This window comes from Rutilus rutilus, assembly GCF_951802725.1.
Source record: "Rutilus rutilus genome assembly, chromosome: 13".
Classification (NCBI taxonomy): Eukaryota; Metazoa; Chordata; class Actinopteri; order Cypriniformes; family Leuciscidae; genus Rutilus; species Rutilus rutilus.
Window position 1 is genome coordinate 13,587,734 of NC_140218.1, and position 18,375 is coordinate 13,606,108.

General features: G+C 37.3%; 2 protein-coding genes across 6 annotated transcripts; one reads left to right on the forward strand and one right to left on the reverse strand.

Annotated features, from left to right (window-relative positions):
• The first annotated feature begins 8,614 nt into the window (after nt 1-8,614).
• Nucleotides 8,615-13,986, forward strand: nfe2 (nuclear factor, erythroid 2). Of its 3 annotated transcripts, none has more exons than XM_084428844.1 (4): nt 8,615-8,827; nt 10,490-10,568; nt 11,308-11,445; nt 11,993-13,986. In XM_084428844.1, exons 2-4 carry the CDS (start codon nt 10,521-10,523, stop codon nt 13,202-13,204), a joined length of 1,398 nt encoding a protein of 465 aa, XP_084284970.1. In that variant the 5' UTR covers nt 8,615-8,827; nt 10,490-10,520; the 3' UTR covers nt 13,205-13,986. The 3 variants fall into 3 exon arrangements, with proteins under 3 accessions (XP_084284970.1, XP_084284971.1, XP_084284972.1); XM_084428845.1 differs by having other exon boundaries at nt 8,682-8,827; nt 11,280-11,445; XM_084428846.1 differs by lacking the exons at nt 8,615-8,827; nt 10,490-10,568; nt 11,308-11,445 and adding an exon at nt 11,775-11,916 and having other exon boundaries at nt 11,993-13,552.
• Nucleotides 13,500-18,021, reverse strand: hnrnpa1b (heterogeneous nuclear ribonucleoprotein A1b). 3 transcript variants are annotated; one of them, XR_014629667.1, is made up of 12 exons: nt 17,920-18,021; nt 17,285-17,404; nt 17,004-17,150; nt 16,717-16,927; nt 16,539-16,631; nt 16,320-16,460; nt 16,155-16,226; nt 15,288-15,473; nt 15,034-15,201; nt 14,865-14,936; nt 13,713-13,782; nt 13,500-13,626 (listed from the first exon to the last, which is right to left on the reverse strand). XR_014629667.1 is itself a non-coding variant. In XM_084428853.1 (11 exons), exons 1-10 carry the CDS (start codon nt 17,929-17,931, stop codon nt 14,875-14,877), a joined length of 1,212 nt encoding a protein of 403 aa, XP_084284979.1. In that variant the 5' UTR covers nt 17,932-18,021; the 3' UTR covers nt 13,500-14,675; nt 14,865-14,874. The 3 variants fall into 3 exon arrangements, 1 of the variants encoding a protein (XP_084284979.1); XR_014629668.1 differs by having other exon boundaries at nt 13,713-14,675; XM_084428853.1 differs by having other exon boundaries at nt 13,500-14,675.
• Nucleotides 18,022-18,375: the final 354 nt, after the last annotated feature.

The window sequence follows — 18,375 nt, forward strand, 5'->3', positions numbered from 1 at the left end:
AGTTGGCGACTTCTGCGCAGTGTCGCCTCAGCATGCGCTGACCTGTTCTGTGATTTTACGTGGACTACCACTTCATGGCTGAGTTGCTGTTGTTCCCAATTGCTTCCACTTTTATATAATACCACTAACAGTTGACCGTGGAATATTTAGAAGTGAGGAAATTTCACGAATGGACTATCACGGTACTACGCTTGAATTTGCTGAGCTCCTGAGAGCGACTCATTCTTTCACAAATGTTTGTAGAAGCAGTCTGAAGGCCTAGTGCTTGATTTTATACAACTGTGGCCATGGAAGTGATCGGAACACCTCAATTCAGTGATTTGGAGGGGTGTCCCAATACTTTTGGCAATATAGTGTATGTCCTTGGCTGAACTTTACCATAGACTAATATTACATTAACATTAAAATTATAATATTAATATTAATTTAAAATAGGAATGCTTATCAAAACTTAAATAAAGAACACAAAAACATAACTTTTTCTGCATCATCAAAATCAATAAAGTCAGTCCTGTCACGAAGGAAATGATGACATAATATTGAAGAAAGATTGATGAATTAATCTCTTTAACTGTGTAGATGAAGGTGGAGGTACATATCAACTACTATGTTTTTGTAAAACTCTCCTATGTAAAGTATAATCTCCTTATTTTACAACTATATGAGTGCGATTGAGATGAGATACGATTCTGTGATTTTGTGTACTACAGTTGACCAAAAAGTTGCTTAAATTTCTTATGAGAATTACAAAACCAAGTTAGATACGATCAGGGACATGTGACCAATAAGAAAATGCTATTTGTGTCAAAGAAATTCATTAGGAAACCATTCTAACAAATACAAATTTGTCTGTGACAGGGCCTCACATTTTAGGGGTGAAATGCGTATAAAAAATTATTTTATTCAATCATAAAAACATGCTGAGATGGCATGATATGTGTTTCTCATGGTTTAACATGTCCTCCTATGACTCAACGTTCAGATTTAAGAATAAGATATTTTTTAAGTGGAAATGTACGTTTCTGGTAGAATGTCCCCTAAAATGTACTAGCCTAATTGAAAAAAAATAAGTAAAGAAACTATTCTCCTACAATGCACAATATTTAGGCCTAGCCTATGTATATTTAATACCTTTACTACTGAAGCAATATTGATGTTGATAGTTTAGCCTGTGTATCTGACCACACAGTCTGGTGAACCATGACAGTTTTTTATTTATTAAACAATGGCAGGTTTGGGTTAAAAACACACAATTTGACATATACACGCTAAAGTAAAAACATTTTTTAAATGGAGTTAAATAGGACTAGCCAACTATATACTGTGTGTGTGTGTGTGTGTGTGTGTGTGTGTGTGTGTGTGTGTGTGTGTGTGTGTGTGCGTGCGTGTGTGTGTGTGCGTGCGTGTGTGTGCGTGTGTGTGTGTGTTGTAGTATTACAGGGTAGAAAAGACCCATGCTAACAGGGAATGTTCTCAGAACTTTAGCTAACATTATGTCAAGGTTCTCTCAACGTTCTGAACAAACGTTCTTCCAGTATTGTCAGTAGAATGTTAATTCAAAGTTATCTGGTCTTTAATAATGTTCTCAAAACGTTGGCATAAAAACGTTATTTATACATTGGTCATGGAGTGTTTTTTTTTTTTTTTCTGAAATGTTTTAGTTGGACGTTCATCTAACGTTTTTTTTTTATTATTGTACTTGTTTTAGAATGTTCAGAGAATATTCAAAAGTAACATTCCCATTATGTCTGAAGAATGATTAAAAACGGAATGTTTCCTTAACGTTCACATACGCTTTTAAAAAAACAGGACATTTTGAACAGCCAGAAATAATGTGTTCATAACTTAATGGGAACGTTAGCAAAAAGTTCTTGGCTGGGAACCAATCATGATCCCGGAAAACTCTTAAACAATCACAGCAACCTATGGAACTCATTTTAGCCATGCATGTTTTTCCTGTATATCAATTTTAGATCCAACATTTTGTCTGAACTGAAAGTTTTACCAACTGAATTTACCAGCTGAACTGACTAATTAGTAGCTACTAATAAGGCCTGTTCACTTGAAATTTAATCCAACTGATAAAAAAGATATAGATGTCGAGAAAAAAAACTAATGGTAGGCCTACAAATGAAAGTATAATTCCCATTTACAAACTTTTCATACTTCGTTATGTATGTGTCCCATTAGTCATGTGTGTGTTTAAGGATAATACAACCTCAAAAAATATTTTTATTTCAGAATTTCAAAACCTTGCCCCTATTTACATAGTGTTTTACAGAAGTATTACTAAAGGTGATTCACAGTCTACCTGGGTACAATGACTTCATCATGCTTCCAGCAATGGAAAAAGGCCAAGCAGTGGTTCTAACTGTAAACCTCTGGCTCTCGGGACCAGACGCTTAGTCAAAGATAATGAGTGATTCGGATCCTGATTCTGAACTGATTGGGTTTGGAATCTGTTTGCTCTCCGTGAATGACACACTGGCCTCAATGACACAAGTCCTCCTCAAAATTGCATATGCTTCCAGCCTGTCCTGTTTTTTTTTCAGAGATAATTTAAGAGATCCTCCTACAACTGGGGATCATAATTACATTGGTCACTTTTTCTGGGAAGCACCACTGTGAAAACGAATCCGTACAGGGGTTTTCCCTGCGCGGCTCACGGCTCTTTACTACAGCGACTACACCGACATCAGAGGTCACTTGTTTTGTTCTTAGACGTAGAAAACGGTTTAATCTAGAGATCTGTGGTGGGATAACCTGCAAGTAAAACTCACAATACTATTCTGAGCATGTTGGCTACATTTCATTTTGCCTCTAAAACGAGTCTTGAAGCACAATGTACAAAAAGTAGTTTCTATTCTGAATAAAGATGCTCTTTATATGCTTGTTCAGTAAGGTGGCTCACCAGCGAGTTTCGCAATGAAACACTGGGTTTTCACAACTTTACCACGAAGAACATTTCGAAATTACCCTATTTTATATCAGAGAGGATACAGTATGTGTTTCCTTGGTGTCATTTTTTTAATGTTATTTTTTAGGTATGGTTATGTCACCTAGATATGAGAATCATAGCTTAACGGTGCTGTTCATAGATCAAGAATTATTTTTTCAGTTTTTATCCATATTGTATTATTTATATATTATGTGCCATGTTCATTATATTCAAAAGTTTGGTGCGAGTTTTATTCTTTTTTTATTTATTCATAGAAATGAATACTTTTATTCAGAAAGGGTGCATTAAATTGATCCAAAGTGACAGTAAAGTGCTGTTCTTGGCTCTTTATTCACCAAAGAAAAAAAATGATTAGGGTTTCCACAAAATAAAAGTTAAATTAAGCAATGTTTTCAACATTGATAATAATACAAAATGTTTCTTGAGCAGTAAATCAGCATATTAGAATGATTTATGAAGGATCATGTGACACTGAAGACTGGAGTAATGAAGCTGATAATTCAGCTTTGCATCATAATATATTTTAAATGGTAATATTTTGCAATATTACTGACTTTTTAACATATATATATATAATAAATGATGCATTTTTGTGAATATGAATAATTTTTATTTTCTATATTCAGCGTATAGCATTTTTGTCTTTGTTTTGTGGTGGATTCATATATACTAACATTTGAAAATTTGAGATCAATAGGATTTTTTACTTATTTCAGCAAATATATAAGTGTGTTTATAGTAAATCTGTGTGTGTTTATAGTTGCAGCCATTTAGAGCTTGTTGTACTTGTTGCAATTCATTTTGTCTTAGCAATACATTCATAAGGCCTACAATGTTCGGCAGTAGATTATTATGGAATAATTTCTGAATCATGACTTAAGTCTTATGAGTGTCCGTCTTTGACTCCTCAAATAGCACTGCTCTAATGGTTAATCTAGTCAAATGTACACTAGAAATATTTGCAATAGAGATCTTCTTAGAATCCTGTTTGTCACCAAACAATCGTTACACCTGACGAACTCCGAATGAGGAACCTGCGCCCACAGTCTCATTGCGCATTGTAACTGTGTCTCAATAGTGCTTGAGATAAAACTCCTCAGATAATCGGACGTCTTTCACAACAAGATCTTTATCTGTGCAGTCATGGCACAGTATGTGTCCGCTCATCTTTTCCACACCGTATCAGAAGGGCATTGATGGACATCATCATCATCATCATACTGGCCTGTGCATGAGTGTCTGACGTGAAGGCGGCTCTGTATCCCACCGGCTCCCAGTGTGGGCTTGGGTGTGGTGAGAGTTGTGGTTGCAGAAGGAGAGGAGACCAGGGGGAAAGGGGATGTTGGGTGGCGGAAGCTCTGCTGAGCGCTGATAAAGGCTTGTCTAGGTGCTCATGCTAACTGTTGTGGTTTCTGGCATGAGACGGGGGTAGAGGGGAGCTGCGTACACGATCGTTGTATTCTTTAATTCACCCGGCCAGCGCTATTGCACAATACAGCATGGGGTTCAAAAATGCATCTTGTTCTCCAATGAAAGCAGGAGGTCACATGGTGCATGTCCTAAATTTGCTCATTTTGGTGTGCATAAGTGACCTATAGTGTGGATTCTTAAATATTTCTGCAGGTGACATTATAGCTTTTCTTTGTCTTAAATATTTCAAAATCCTAAAACATTTCTGCTTATTTTCAGGTTTAAATGATAAAATCCCTCATTTAATGTAGTAACACATGTTTTGAACCTGACTATTTGCAGGCATGCATATGGATCTGTGTTTGGTTAACAGATTGATATAGAATGCACTGCACTGGACTGTGAGTTGAATTTAAAACATATACTTTATTTGTGGTTTAAGGGAATGCTATTTATTTAGAGCTGTTACAGTATATAAATTGTGCATCGGATGAAATTACGTTACCCTTGATTACTCATACACATATTTTCCACTTTTCCCAGCAGCAGGGTGAATTTTCCCAATGGACCACAAACCAAAGACACGAATGCTCTCATCATAAGTAGCTCCGGAGGATTTTCCTTGTAATTGAAAACGTGTTCTCATGTTTACTTGTGGCTACTGACAATCTGATAGTAATGTTATATTTTCTTGACAGGAAAAATTAGTTGTTAAAAGTATAAATACTTTTTAAAGGTTTGGGGTCGGTAAGATTTTTAATGTTTTTGAAAGAAGTGTCTTATGATCTCCATAACTCTAATTATTTGATTAAAAATACAGTAAAAACTGTTATATTGTGAAATATTATTACAAATAAAAATACCTGTTTTCTATGTTAATATATTTAACCCTCATGTGGTGTTCAAAACCCTATAACACCTGTGGTGTTCCCAGTCAAAAATGACAGGCCCATAAAAAAAAGCTTATAAATCACTCATTATACCATATTTTCACCCAATCTTGGATTCAATCTTTTTGTCAACTTGTTCTCTTTCAATTAGGACTGGTTTTATATTTCTGTTTGCATCTGATTAATCATGGGCCTCATTTATCTGAGAGTAGGCATCTCATTTTTTGAGTAAAAAACAAATAATTTATGAGTAAATTTGGAAATATGAAAAAAAAAAAATGAAAAAAATGGCTACTGTTGATCACACTAGTCTACTCTAATATTTCACCAGGAATTTTGTTTTGAAACTTTTGTTTTGTAAAAAATATGGCACATAGTCACACTTGTGGTGTTCCCGGTCAAAAATGACCGGCCTATAAAAAATAGCTTATAAATCACGCATTATACCATATTTTCACCCAATCTTGGATTCAATCTTTTTGTCCACTTGTTCTCTTTCAATTAGGACTGGTTTTATATTTATATTTGCATCTGATTATTCATAGGCCTCATTTATTTGATAGTAGGCATTTTTCTCAATATTGCCAAAATTATTAACAAATAATGCTTTTTTCACTCAAAAACTGAGGTGCATAAGCTCGGATAAATGACTCCTACAATTAAACTGTTTGAAAATTGAATACAAAACCAGTCCTAATTGAAAGGAAACAAGTTGATAATAGGGGATAATATAGCATAACGAGGGATTTATAAGCTATTTTGTGTAGGCCTGTCATTTTTGACCGGGAACACCATAAGTGTAACAAGGTGAAAAAAACAACACAAAAAAAGTAAAAAAATAAATAAATAAAATTTGGACAAGTTGTTATAGTCTCTGTGAACAAAGTCACTAAGTTTCAGTTCAATGCGATAACATTAACTAGTATTTTCAGGAAAAAGAAAATCTTCTCCAGTCAAAAATGACATGAACACCACATGAGGGTTAAAAATGTAATTTAATTCTTAATATTTAAAATAAAAAATGTTTGTAACATTTTAAAAAGGCCTTTACTGTCATGATCAACTTAATGTCCTTGCTAAATAAAAGTTGAATTTATAAAAAAAAAAAAAAAAAAAAACCTTACTAAACCCAATATTTGCACAGTAGTTCACATTTAAATATATATCATTATATAATTTATTTATATTTACTTGTATGTAATTTCTTATTCTATTTTTACTTGTATAGAATATCTTACTACTCTTAGAAACCATTCAGTTTTTGTCTTTCTTTCTTTTTTAAAGGAAAAAAATATATTCTGAAACTTTAAAACAAAACAAAAAATTCCTATGAGTTTCCTCTTACCTATGGGAAGCAGGAAGAATAGAAATAGTTGGATGGGTCAGGATGGTGTCATGGGGCTGTTTCACTTCCTGTGGTCAAACCAAAGAGGGTCAAGAGCATCACGAGGCCACAACGTAACAGATGGTCAAATGAATACCACAAATACAATAAAACACATTAAAATATACAATGAACAGCAAGAATAAATAGATGAAAAGGACAAGAAGGTCACACAGCAGTGAGATATAGAACTGTGCGAGCCACTCGATGACCTGAACTGTGTGTGGAGAGAGTCAGAACGGCTGTTTAGGTTGGAACACGCCAAATCCCAAACCACTGTGGTGGATGTAATAGCAGGCTGTTTTCATGTGTGTGTTTGTAGGTGGTGGAGTCGGGTGGGTGGGTGGGTGCTAGGAATCAAGGCTTGGGAAGTCCCGTCTCTCTGGTTCCTGGCAGGCGCCCACCTCTTTGGACGATGTCAGCCACCTACGTCCATCATTATGGTGCATTTACATACAAACATATTAACGCGTGGGAATGAAAACACCGCATTGTAAAAGACGAGCTCGAACAAGTATCATGAAACCACGGGCACAATGCTGTAACAAGCCTTGATAAAAAGTTTTTAGTCATTGCTTTCTATTTCGTAGTAGCCTACTCAACCACACTATCGAGCTTCTAATATGTTGAAATTTTTTATAGGAAATTCTCTAAACTGGCAATGATTTTCGGTTGATTTTCTAATGATTGTGGACGGCATGCACCTGAACGCTCTTTAACTGGTGTAATATTGAGAACTTTAAGAACTAAGCACACATTAAATGTAAAGCGTATGAAAAAAATGTTTTCAATACATAAGTTGACTAAAGTGTCATTATATTGTAAATATATTCTATGCAATTTGACAGATATTATTTTTTTTTCTTTATTGTATGTTGATTATGGGGTTATTTTATTGAGATAATAAATTTAAAAAAATATATATATATAATAATTTTAAAAAGTGTTGCTTTGTTGAAGACATTTAAATATATGCATGGTTATTTAGGTCTAAACTATTCTTTATTTTTCATTAGACACCACTTTTTTGATTTTCACAAAACTTGCAATGCACAGTTTAGAGTCATGTTTAAAAGAGAGAGAGACAAATGTATTAAATTAAAGTAAATATTGTTCCTCGACCGGAAGTGCCACTGCATGCACTCCAGTGGGAGTCCTTGGTTTCTAACCGTGGACCATCATGCACCTGAACGCTCTTAAAGTGGTGTATTATCGAGGGTGGGTGTAACACGATAAGGCATTGGTCAAATAAAATTAAGCACTTCAAATGAACAAGGAAAACACATCCTTTCACCTCGCCTGACGATTGTGCCTGAACAATCCTGCCGATTGTCCCGTGTGTGTGATTTCGGAAGGACTTCATCAAGGACTCGAATGGTCACTTGCAATGTAAGACACGCTCTTCCACCCTCCCGTCCCCCCCCTCGCTTTCACTGGCTGTTTGTGGTTGTGCGGCAGATACAGGAACAATGTGGCCTTTCTTACCTGTTGAAGGTGTACATTCCATCCCTACTAAATCAAGTCAGAAAACAGCCCCTCCTCCGCACAGCAATCCCTGATTTAACTCCAGGTGCGCCTGTTCATAGTGTCTGTGTTCAAACCACATCCCTCACATGGGTGTACATGATCACCTCAGGTCATTTTTGCACCCCGTGAAACACATGGTTTTTACTGAGGAAGTGATAGACTTTAGGACACGTACACACCTAGGCTGTGGATGGGAATCACTTGTCCATAAACCACAATCTGAAGGGTCTAAATCTATATTTGGTCTGGGAAGTCCACAAGTGCGAGCTTATATATATATATATATATATCCGTGGCTTAACCGTTTTTGGTCTTTTTTTTGTGGGCAGCTTATTTTAAACATATTCAAATGCAAGTGTTGCATTTAGGAGGACAAAAAGTGTGGGTGCTTTACAGGAAACCTGCTTGCATCGCCCATAGACCCATCCCATTTGTGTGAGTGACAGCCAAAAGCAGACAGGGTGAGTGGGAGAAAGAGTGAATGAGAGAGAAAGACAGGTTGAGCGCATGCACACTTGTAGTTCAAAACTAAGAGCATGCAGCGAACTCTTTCACTCTGCAGTTTAACACAGGGGTCACCGGTTTCTGCTCACAGGATAATATGATATTTTGAAGACTTTTTCATCTGAGCTCAGTGCTCAAGGAAATGCTAATAAGGTACAGTTTGTCATTTCATCTTTTTTGAGGGCTTGTTGGGAAGTTTTTTTGTAGTAAATATGGCAGTTGTTGACAGATATTGTACAATTCTAGTTCACTTTTGAATCTTCAAGATTCTAAATGACTTTTTTTGAGTCATAATTGTAGTCATAAAAACTAAGGACACATTAAATGTAAAGAGTGTTAACTTTTTTGCTTCGAAAACTGAATATATATATATATATATATATATATATATATATACATAGGCCTATGAGATGTAAAAATAATTTTAAATTGAAGTATTAACTTTTTAAAAGTTAATTTAAAAAAAGTGTTGCTTCGTTGAAGACTTCAAAATATATGCGCATGGTTATTTCTTGCTCTAAACTTTTCTTTATTATTCATTAAACGTGAACCACTGCAGTCACTTTTTGATGATCACAAATGTTGCAATGCAATGCAATTTATTTATTTTTTAAATTATTTTTTTCATCTTTCTTGCTTACTGTTGGCTCATGTACACTGCTACAGTGGTTAGTACCACAGCTGATGTTGAAACTTGGGAGGCCTGTCCCACAGCCCTGTCCCCTCAAAATTTCAGAAACTAGTCAAAGGAAATAAGCTAGACACCGCGGTAAAGGCAGGATATATGTCTTTTACCCTCAAAATGTCAAAAGGAAAGAAGTGTTTTGTTAAATATCTCACCACACGTGAAATACAAAACCATTAGATGTTATACAGCATTACTGCCGTCACGTCCTGTCAAACTTGTACCTGACAGCGGATTTGCATTTTTACTATTAGCTAGATTAAACAGCTTTCAAAATGTATTGTTTCTGGCAAAAATAACCAGCATTCAAACAAAATTTTCATTCTTGTAAAATTGTTCAATTGAATTAGAAAGATAACAGTTTTTCCTCATTGGTACAGTTAAAACGTATGTGCGAACAGTAGCAGAATGACATCTGAATGCAAAGTTGCATTGTTTTTATCGCACCAAAATATATGCCCAATTTAACAGGAACCCGCCATTATAATTTCAAGCGGTTGTTGTGTATAAAAAGGATTCACCAATAAAAGCAAACCACCAGATAATGAGGCATCTGTTTCTCACAATCATAAAAACAGGATAAAAACACAGTGGTAACCGGAATGAATGCTAATGCATATGAAATATCACTATACATCAGCTCATTTATTATCAACATGAAGGAATGTACTGAGAAAGTCTTCCTGACATTCTGATGTCTGTGGTTAGGCCCCTGCCTTCGTTTACTGGAGAACAGGCTGGCTCCCGAAAGATTGTCTTATCAAGGGTTGACATTACTGTTCGAAAAGCCAGCTGATAGGACAAATCCAGCACAACGAAACATCATGTCCAATGACACAACATGACATTTGGAGCACATGGGAAGGGAAACAGTAAAAAAAATATATATATATATATATATATATTCTTACGGTTCATTTTTTGAAGTTTCAGAGTGACATCCTCGGTTTACGGGTGTGTAGATGGAAATGTACTCAAGTCAGTTTAAATTTGTTCTTAAGATTGTTGGCATGTGGTCACAACTGACCTACATTACCCGTTATGTGAACGCTAGCATGTTTTGTGTGTCTGTTATCTCTTTCATGTTCGACAAATACAAAAAAAGTTAAAAATTTATTTTAACGTTTTAGATTGATTCACTGCATCAGGGGTCTGTCCTGAATGTGTTCAGCAATCAACGGTGTATTTCCCCTGAGGATCAGCTGTGAGGTGAGTATCTATATGAGGAAAATGATACTATAAATCGGCTGTTTTCCCAACGAGAAAAGGCGGGAAAAATAAAATAAAAATCCGTTTATACATTGCTAAAAATGACTTGTCTTTTCAGTAAAGAAAAATCATTTAAAATAAAACTCATGAGAATGTATTTTTAATATCTATTTTACAAGTATATTTTGTATTTTTACTTTAAACTTTAAAAAAATGTTAACAAAAAAAAAGTCAAAATACAGACATATAAAATGCAATTTTGAATAATGTAAAAAATTTACTTTTGAAAAGTACTTTTACTTTTACAAAAGAAAAGTGTTGCTTCATTGAAGACATTGCACATGGTTATTTCTTGGTCTAAACTTTTCTTTATTTTTCATTAGACACTGTGGTCACCTTTTGATTATCACAAATATTGCAATGCATGGCTTAGAGTAATGTTTAAAAAATGAGAGTCTTTCTTGACTCTTGATAATCTTTCTTGTTTACTGTTGACTCGTTTACACACACACACATATATATATATATATATGCATGCATATAAATGCATGTATACACACACTGGAAGAAAAAAAGTTGTCTTATGCAGTGTAAATTGATTTTTAGATATTTTAAGTGAGAAATACATATTTAAATATATTTAAAAGACAAAAATACAAGTTGAATTTTATTTATTTATTTATTTTGCATGGTGCAACAATCCGTATCAAGTTTTCCAAAAACTGCATTTAATTTCAAGGGACCGACAAACCCAGGAAGACTGTATGGGGAGGTGTCGATGTCCACCAATGTCACTGGATTACGGGCACATCGTTCCCCCCAGCATTTGGAGATGGACTTGGCCTGGCAGGAACTGATGGCCATCACAGATCTTCAGGTCAGTACACTGGAACACCCCACCAGGTTCCTCTTTTACATGCACAAACACCAAAACTCAAGAAAACATCCGATTATTTTGTGGTAGGATACAGCCAATCATTTTAGAGTGAGTGCAAGCTGCCTTAGTGAAACGGTGGCCTTATTACATTTTTCTAATGCTGAATCCTCTATAAACACACATTGAGTTTAGCTACGATCTGCAACAATGGGCCAATTGAGTGATGCGAGGATAAAGGCAGACAGAGAAAGAGGGTGACTGCTGTATATTGCCGACGGCCCCCTGCATTGCACAATGACCATCTGTTTCGACATGAAACCCGAGCGCTCCTAAGTAAGACCTGCATAAGCTACGGGTGGCACATTCACCCAGGTGGGCCGGTCCTGTAGAGAGCAGCTGACTGAATGCAACCCTCCTCTGCAGCACAAATCAACTGTTACTGAGATCAGACCTTCGCTTTAGGTTCCCATGGTGTTTTCTTTTATAAGAGTTTGATTTGAATCACCAACTGGAAGTTCTTGTTATTAAAACATTCTTTTTGTCACAGGAGTTTGAGGTACCCAATGAGAATCCCTTTGAAGCAATCCCATACCTCTCCATGGAGCCCATGGTTTCTCAAGCGGGGTTCGGGATGAGTCAACCTCAGCCGGAAACCATTCCAGCTGCTTGCGATGCCCATCATGCTGGTGTTTATGAAAACTCATACCCGGAAATGATGCCACCCTATCAGCGTTTGAACCCACACATGGATATGCACTATGGCCACGGTTCCTCCAGAATGCTTGCGAATACGCAAGCTCTTCATCCACCGCTCATGAGTCTTTTGGAGCACATGAACATGGCCACACGCAGTCATGGGGTTGCGAAAGATGGCGTTATCAACCTTCATGGCACAGGACAAATCAAACAAATTTGCACGGATGATCTGGAGTCAGATTCTGGTTTGTCGCTTGGTTCAAGCCCGCCGCTCGCTTCTCCTGAGAATGGGGTGCATGGAGTACCTACGTACTTACCTGCAGATGGTACGATGGGCTATGCTGAAAGTCAATTCGAAAGCATTGGGGAACAGTGTCGCATGCGGCCTACTCTGCTCGGATCTGCTGACTACCAGCAGCCCTACAGCTCGTACCCCGGAGCATCTTTTCCCACAGCTGCAAATATGCAAGCTATCAACCAGCAGACTTACCAACCACTGGCAGTTTTACCCACAGCACTGCACGATCAACTAAATAGCTCAGGTTTAACAAGACTAGGTTCATATCAGGCTCCGTACCCAAAGCCAAAATCAAACGGTGTTCCTGCACCCCTGAGCAGAGATGAGCGGCGAGCCCTCGCTCTAAAAATCCCATTTCCCCTGGAGAAGATTGTGAACCTACCAGTGGATGACTTCAACGAGCTTTTGACCCAATTCACACTGAACGACAATCAAATGGCGCTCGTGAGGGACATTCGCAGACGAGGGAAGAACAAAGTTGCAGCTCAGAACTGCCGCAAACGGAAGTTGGAGAATATTGTACATTTAGAACATGAGTTGGGACAACTTCGAGCTCAAAGAGAACATTTAACCAGAGAAAGACTGGAGTTTCAGCAAAACCTAGGCATTATCAAATGTCGACTCTCAGATCTTTACACCCAAGTGTTTTCACAGCTACGTGACGAAGAGGGACACCCATATTCAGTTGACGAGTACTCACTACAACAAACTAATGACGGCAACGTTTACTTGGTGCCACGGAATACAGTAATGGAGGGTGAATGAACTTTTTTTTTGAAGGGTTTAAGTCAGCACAAACCTAAATGTATGGCCAATGAATTTCAATTACTTCAAATCATTTGTGATGAATGGATACTTCAACTATTTCTAAAAAGAAATCAGTCACAGTTATTTAGAGCAGAGCATAACTAAACAATATACATTCATGTCTACAGAATTTCAAAGAGAATGTAAGACTTTATTTTTAGGGGGACTACTTTTACTTGGTATACTTTATAAACCATTCTGCAAGAATTTTGGCAAAGACACTTTTGTACATTACAACATTGAAGAATCAGTATTACATGTCCAAAACACAAACTTTTATTAAATGTGTTCAACAAGACAACCAAATCACATTTTGTTGTAAAAAGTTTTATTTGTAAAAAAGGTATAAAAAAATAAGTCTATTCAGCTGCATCTTTGTCCTAGAAAGAGAGAGAGAAAAAAAAAGTCTGAGATTCAGAGAGAGAATGTTAACACATTAAAAATATTACATTACAAAAGCAACTACCTTTCATTATAGCACCAGTTTAAAAGGACAAACATGTCTTCATGTCAAGAGATGATTCACTCATCAGATCCTGAAAAAGCAAGAGTATCATGGTCAGCAAGTTAAATATGGAACATGGAAAAAAAAAAAACTGGGCATGCATTAATAAGGTTTCAATTTTATAAAATCGTCACCAAACTATGCTGACTGCAGTTACTTCCTCTGTAATACACAACACTGAATGGGAAGATCACATTAACTGTACAGCTTCATCTAATAAAATTCGTAGTTACCAGCGGTAGTGGAGAAGTCTGTTCTTACCTACAGGAGTTTTAAAAGCGCTGCCTGCTAGTCTTTGAGTAGCGCCCTGTACTCCCTGCTCTCTGCTTCTTCACAGGGCGATGATCTTGCTACTCCTTTCTCAGCTTGCTTCCATGGCTAGACTGATATGCAACCAAATGTACACTACTCTAAGCATTTGCATTTAATAGCCAATGCTTTTTTTTTTTTGAATCAGTTCAATTTACAATTTAACAAGAATGGATTTCCATTTTTTTTTTAAGAGCCAGAAGACAGTCTTTAAAATTGAATTACTAATAAATAAAGGCTCATAGAAGCTCCCATTAAGTTCAAGGGTACTACACTAAAACCCCAGAAACCAAAAACGACTAATACAGCACATCTTTTTAAAAAAAAACAAAAATTGTTTTATTTCACCTTGATTGGTTACATAAAATAAAAACCATACCGACTGAAAGTAATTCTACATAAAACCTCATTGGAATGCTTTTTCCTCGATAGACAATATAAAATAAGTTTGCATGATGACAAATTCATGATGTCCCACACACGATAGCGCTACTGTACACTTCTTCTGGTGGCAGCTGTAAATCTGCCAAACCTGTTTGGCTGAGCAGATCTAGGGATGTAAACCTGCATCTGCCCTGTCACTTCTCTTGCTGTCCTCTCCTAAAGCACTCAGTCCTGTTGAACAATATGAACAACAATTGTTAAGCTGCACACTAACTGAGGGTTGTTTCTACACCAGATGTACAGCAAGGTTACAGTTTAATGAAGAGCATTCAGTCCAAGACTAACATTTAGGCATTGTTACCCTGTAAATAAAGTAATCTGAAAGTCTATTTCAGGTAGACAACAGAATTTGAAACCAACCTTTCTGAGCTTAAAACCGTCTTCCGCCAGAGCCACCACCATATCCACCACTGGACCCACCTCCATACCCACCTAGAACAGACATCATGCAATTTACGATTCAAGTTGTTTATATAAGGAGATTTGAACCTAAAGGGACATGTGTATAAGGCCATTATGAAGAGCTCACCACCATATGGGCCACTGTTCCTCCCTCCTCCTCCGCTGCTGCCACCACCACCTCCAAAGTTCCCTTTCATGGGACCATAGTTGGACTGCTGGTTGTTATAGCTGCCGAAGTCACTGTAGTTACCACCTCCACTACCACTGCTGCCACCGCCGCCGCCACCAAAGTTACCTATGAACATTTAAGTCATTCAATGTTACTGCTGACAATTTAGGCACTTGCAAATAGGTTTACAATGACGATTGACATGTACTCACCACCGCCAAAGTTTCCATTGCCATTGTTGTAATTGTCATTATATCCACCACTGCTGTTTCCGCCACCATAACCTCCACCCTGGTTGCCATAACCTTGTCCTCCTCCTCCACCACCACCTCCATATCCACGATTTCCACCATAGTTACCAGGACCGCTGCCGCCACCTCCACCACCACCATAACCACCTGGAGAAAGTCACAGGAATTACTTGACATTTGGGTTGGGAATTGAAAAATGTAAATACTTGCTAAATCAAAATTGATTCCTGTGTAATTTTAAACCATTCAGTCTTGCGCACATCCAAAACACACGCACAGAAAGTTGCCTCTCAGGGCGTAAATACTGAATCTTGGGGTGGTTGATTAGGATTTCACTTTAACTCTAGTTAGTGTAATGCTGCCATTTGAGCATAAATATCTGCAAAGTTACAATGCAAATTTCAAAGGGAGATATTTTCTTTTAAAGAAATCGTTTAAGGACTACAACAAAGTGACATCACTAACCCTAAAATTTACATAAACCCCACCCCCGGAACACAATTTATAGATTATCAAGACAGAATGTTAATGACTAGAAGACAACTAGAAATAAGCTACAAGTGTATTAGTTTGGCTAGTTGCTTTTGCAGCATTATTGGCAAAAATTCCCTGTTCTTTAGCCTGTTGACTTGTTCATGGTATTCAGATGGAATTTAAACCATTAAATTCTTTATTTATTCGAAGCAAAAATGCTTCGAATAAATGAATATCTACTTTAACCTTTTAAGAATGGATAAGAATCAGAAAATTCAAAATGATATCCAACCCTACTAAACATTTAAAAATCAGTAACATTTTCAAACAACTAAAGAGAAACCAAAAGCATACCATCTCCACCAAATCCATTGTTGTAGCAGTCCCCTCCATAACCACCACCTCCACCATTACCTCCTCTACCTCCTGCAACAGGATTGTGGAAAAAAAGCTGTTTAGTCACTATAAAACTCAAATACATAATTCAAAACACTTCAAAATGTCCTCTTTGGCATGTACCTCTTCCGAAGTATCCGTCACGGTTGCCACCGCCGCCGCCACCACCACCTCCAAAGTCATTGTTGTATCCACCATTATTGCCATATCTGTTGAAGTTTCCACCTCCACCGCTGCCGCCTCCACCACCACCACCACCACGGCCTACAGATTTATTTGAGATAAGTTAATACATCCAAGTGTATTAAAGAGATACCGGGGGAAAACAATGAACAAACTTACCCCTCATGTTCATGCCAGTGTTCTGCATTTCTTGTTTAGAAAGAGCTTTTCTGACTTCACAGTTGTGCCCATTCACAGTGTGGTATTTTTGAACTAATGGGGGAAACATATGAGGGTTATTTTTTACCCATACAATATTAAGATATTAAAAGGTTGACACCAGAATGAAAGCACTTACTGACGATACGATCAACAGAATCATGGTCATCAAACGTAACAAAGGCAAAGCCCCTTTTGTTTCCGGTCTTGTGGTCAACCATTATCTCAACGACTTCAATCTTTCCAAACACATCGAAGTAGTCACGAAGATGGTTCTCCTCAGTGTCATCCTTAATGCCACCCACAAAGATCTTTTTCACAGTTGTGTGAGCAAATGGCTTGTTGGAGTCCTGAAACAGACATGCATTTAGGCATTTGCATCCATACATCTCTTTCGTAAAGTTTTTACATTACTTAAGTTCTCACCTCTCGAGACACGGCTCGTTTGGGCTCCACGAGCCTACCGTCGACCTTGTGGGGGCGTGCATCCATAGCAGCATCGACTTCAGTCACACCAGCATAGGTGACAAACCCAAAGCCCCTGGAGCGTTTGGTGTTTGGGTCTTTCATCACCTAAGAAAAACACATAAGCATAAGGGTTAAACACTGGTCCTCATCATACTCTTAAAAAATCAAATAAAAATAACACTGTTCAAAAATAAAAAGATGAATATAGTAAACAGCTAAATAGGGTGAGATGCACTTACCACACAATCCGTTAAGGTTCCCCATTGTTCAAAATGTGCCCGCAAACTATCATCTGTGGTTTCAAAGCTGAGCCCTCCAATGAAGAGCTTCCGCAGCTGCTCTGGCTCACGTGGTTGGCCCTGAAAATAACAATCCATAATAGCTGAGTAAAGCTAAACACAAACTGTGCATCGAGTCTATTTTCTGCAGCATATATTAAACTAACAATACATTCGAGCGCGAAGCGTCATGACTCATGAGACCTTGAGGTAACACACTCTTATAAAAGGAAGGTGAACGAAGACCTCCGCCATGTTGGAGCCGGACCATGCGGCCTATTTGTAGCAGTATCTCGGCTTCAACCAAACAGTGGTGGTAGCAAATAAATAGAGACCATTATAGATACGGCGATTGAATAATTAAAACAAAGAAATAGTTATTTTCGGGAACAAAACCTTCGATGTAATCATGCGGTTGCGGCCTAATGTCTGCATTCTACAAGAGTTAAAATGGCGGCTCGAACACGCTCTTCGCAAACAACAAAGAGCAACGAATAAAGTCAAAGTTAAATTCGAAAAAAACGCAGACGAAAGACACTGTATTGCTTAAAATAAGCTGTGGTAACTCCTAAATACATATATTAAAGTCAACCTACCTCTTTAGACATCCTATCAACTGATTCTGTTTGTGCTGCGCCACACGCCTGTCGGTGAGACACACACTGAGAAGTGGGGGAGATACCATAAATAGCGTGGGTGAAAACAGTCCCCTCCTACTTTAGACGATGATTGGTTTACTGTTCCCGCTAATGCTTTTGTTTTGCGTTTTGGGGACGTCTGATTGGCTGAGACTCAAGTCAATCCCGAGAGCAGAGGTTAGTGCGTTTGATCGGGAATCGTTCTAAAAATTCGAAACACAAACCCGGTACACTTTTTTATTTTATTTAAATAAACTTGTTATTTAATATAAAGAGGGCCCTAATAATTTATTAATACTTAAGTTTTAATTCCATTAATATAGCTTCGATATCACGTATTATGGTGATACGTATTATGCCTCACATTGAAAATATGTTTTTTCTAAAAAAGTTTTAATTAAATATAATTTAAAA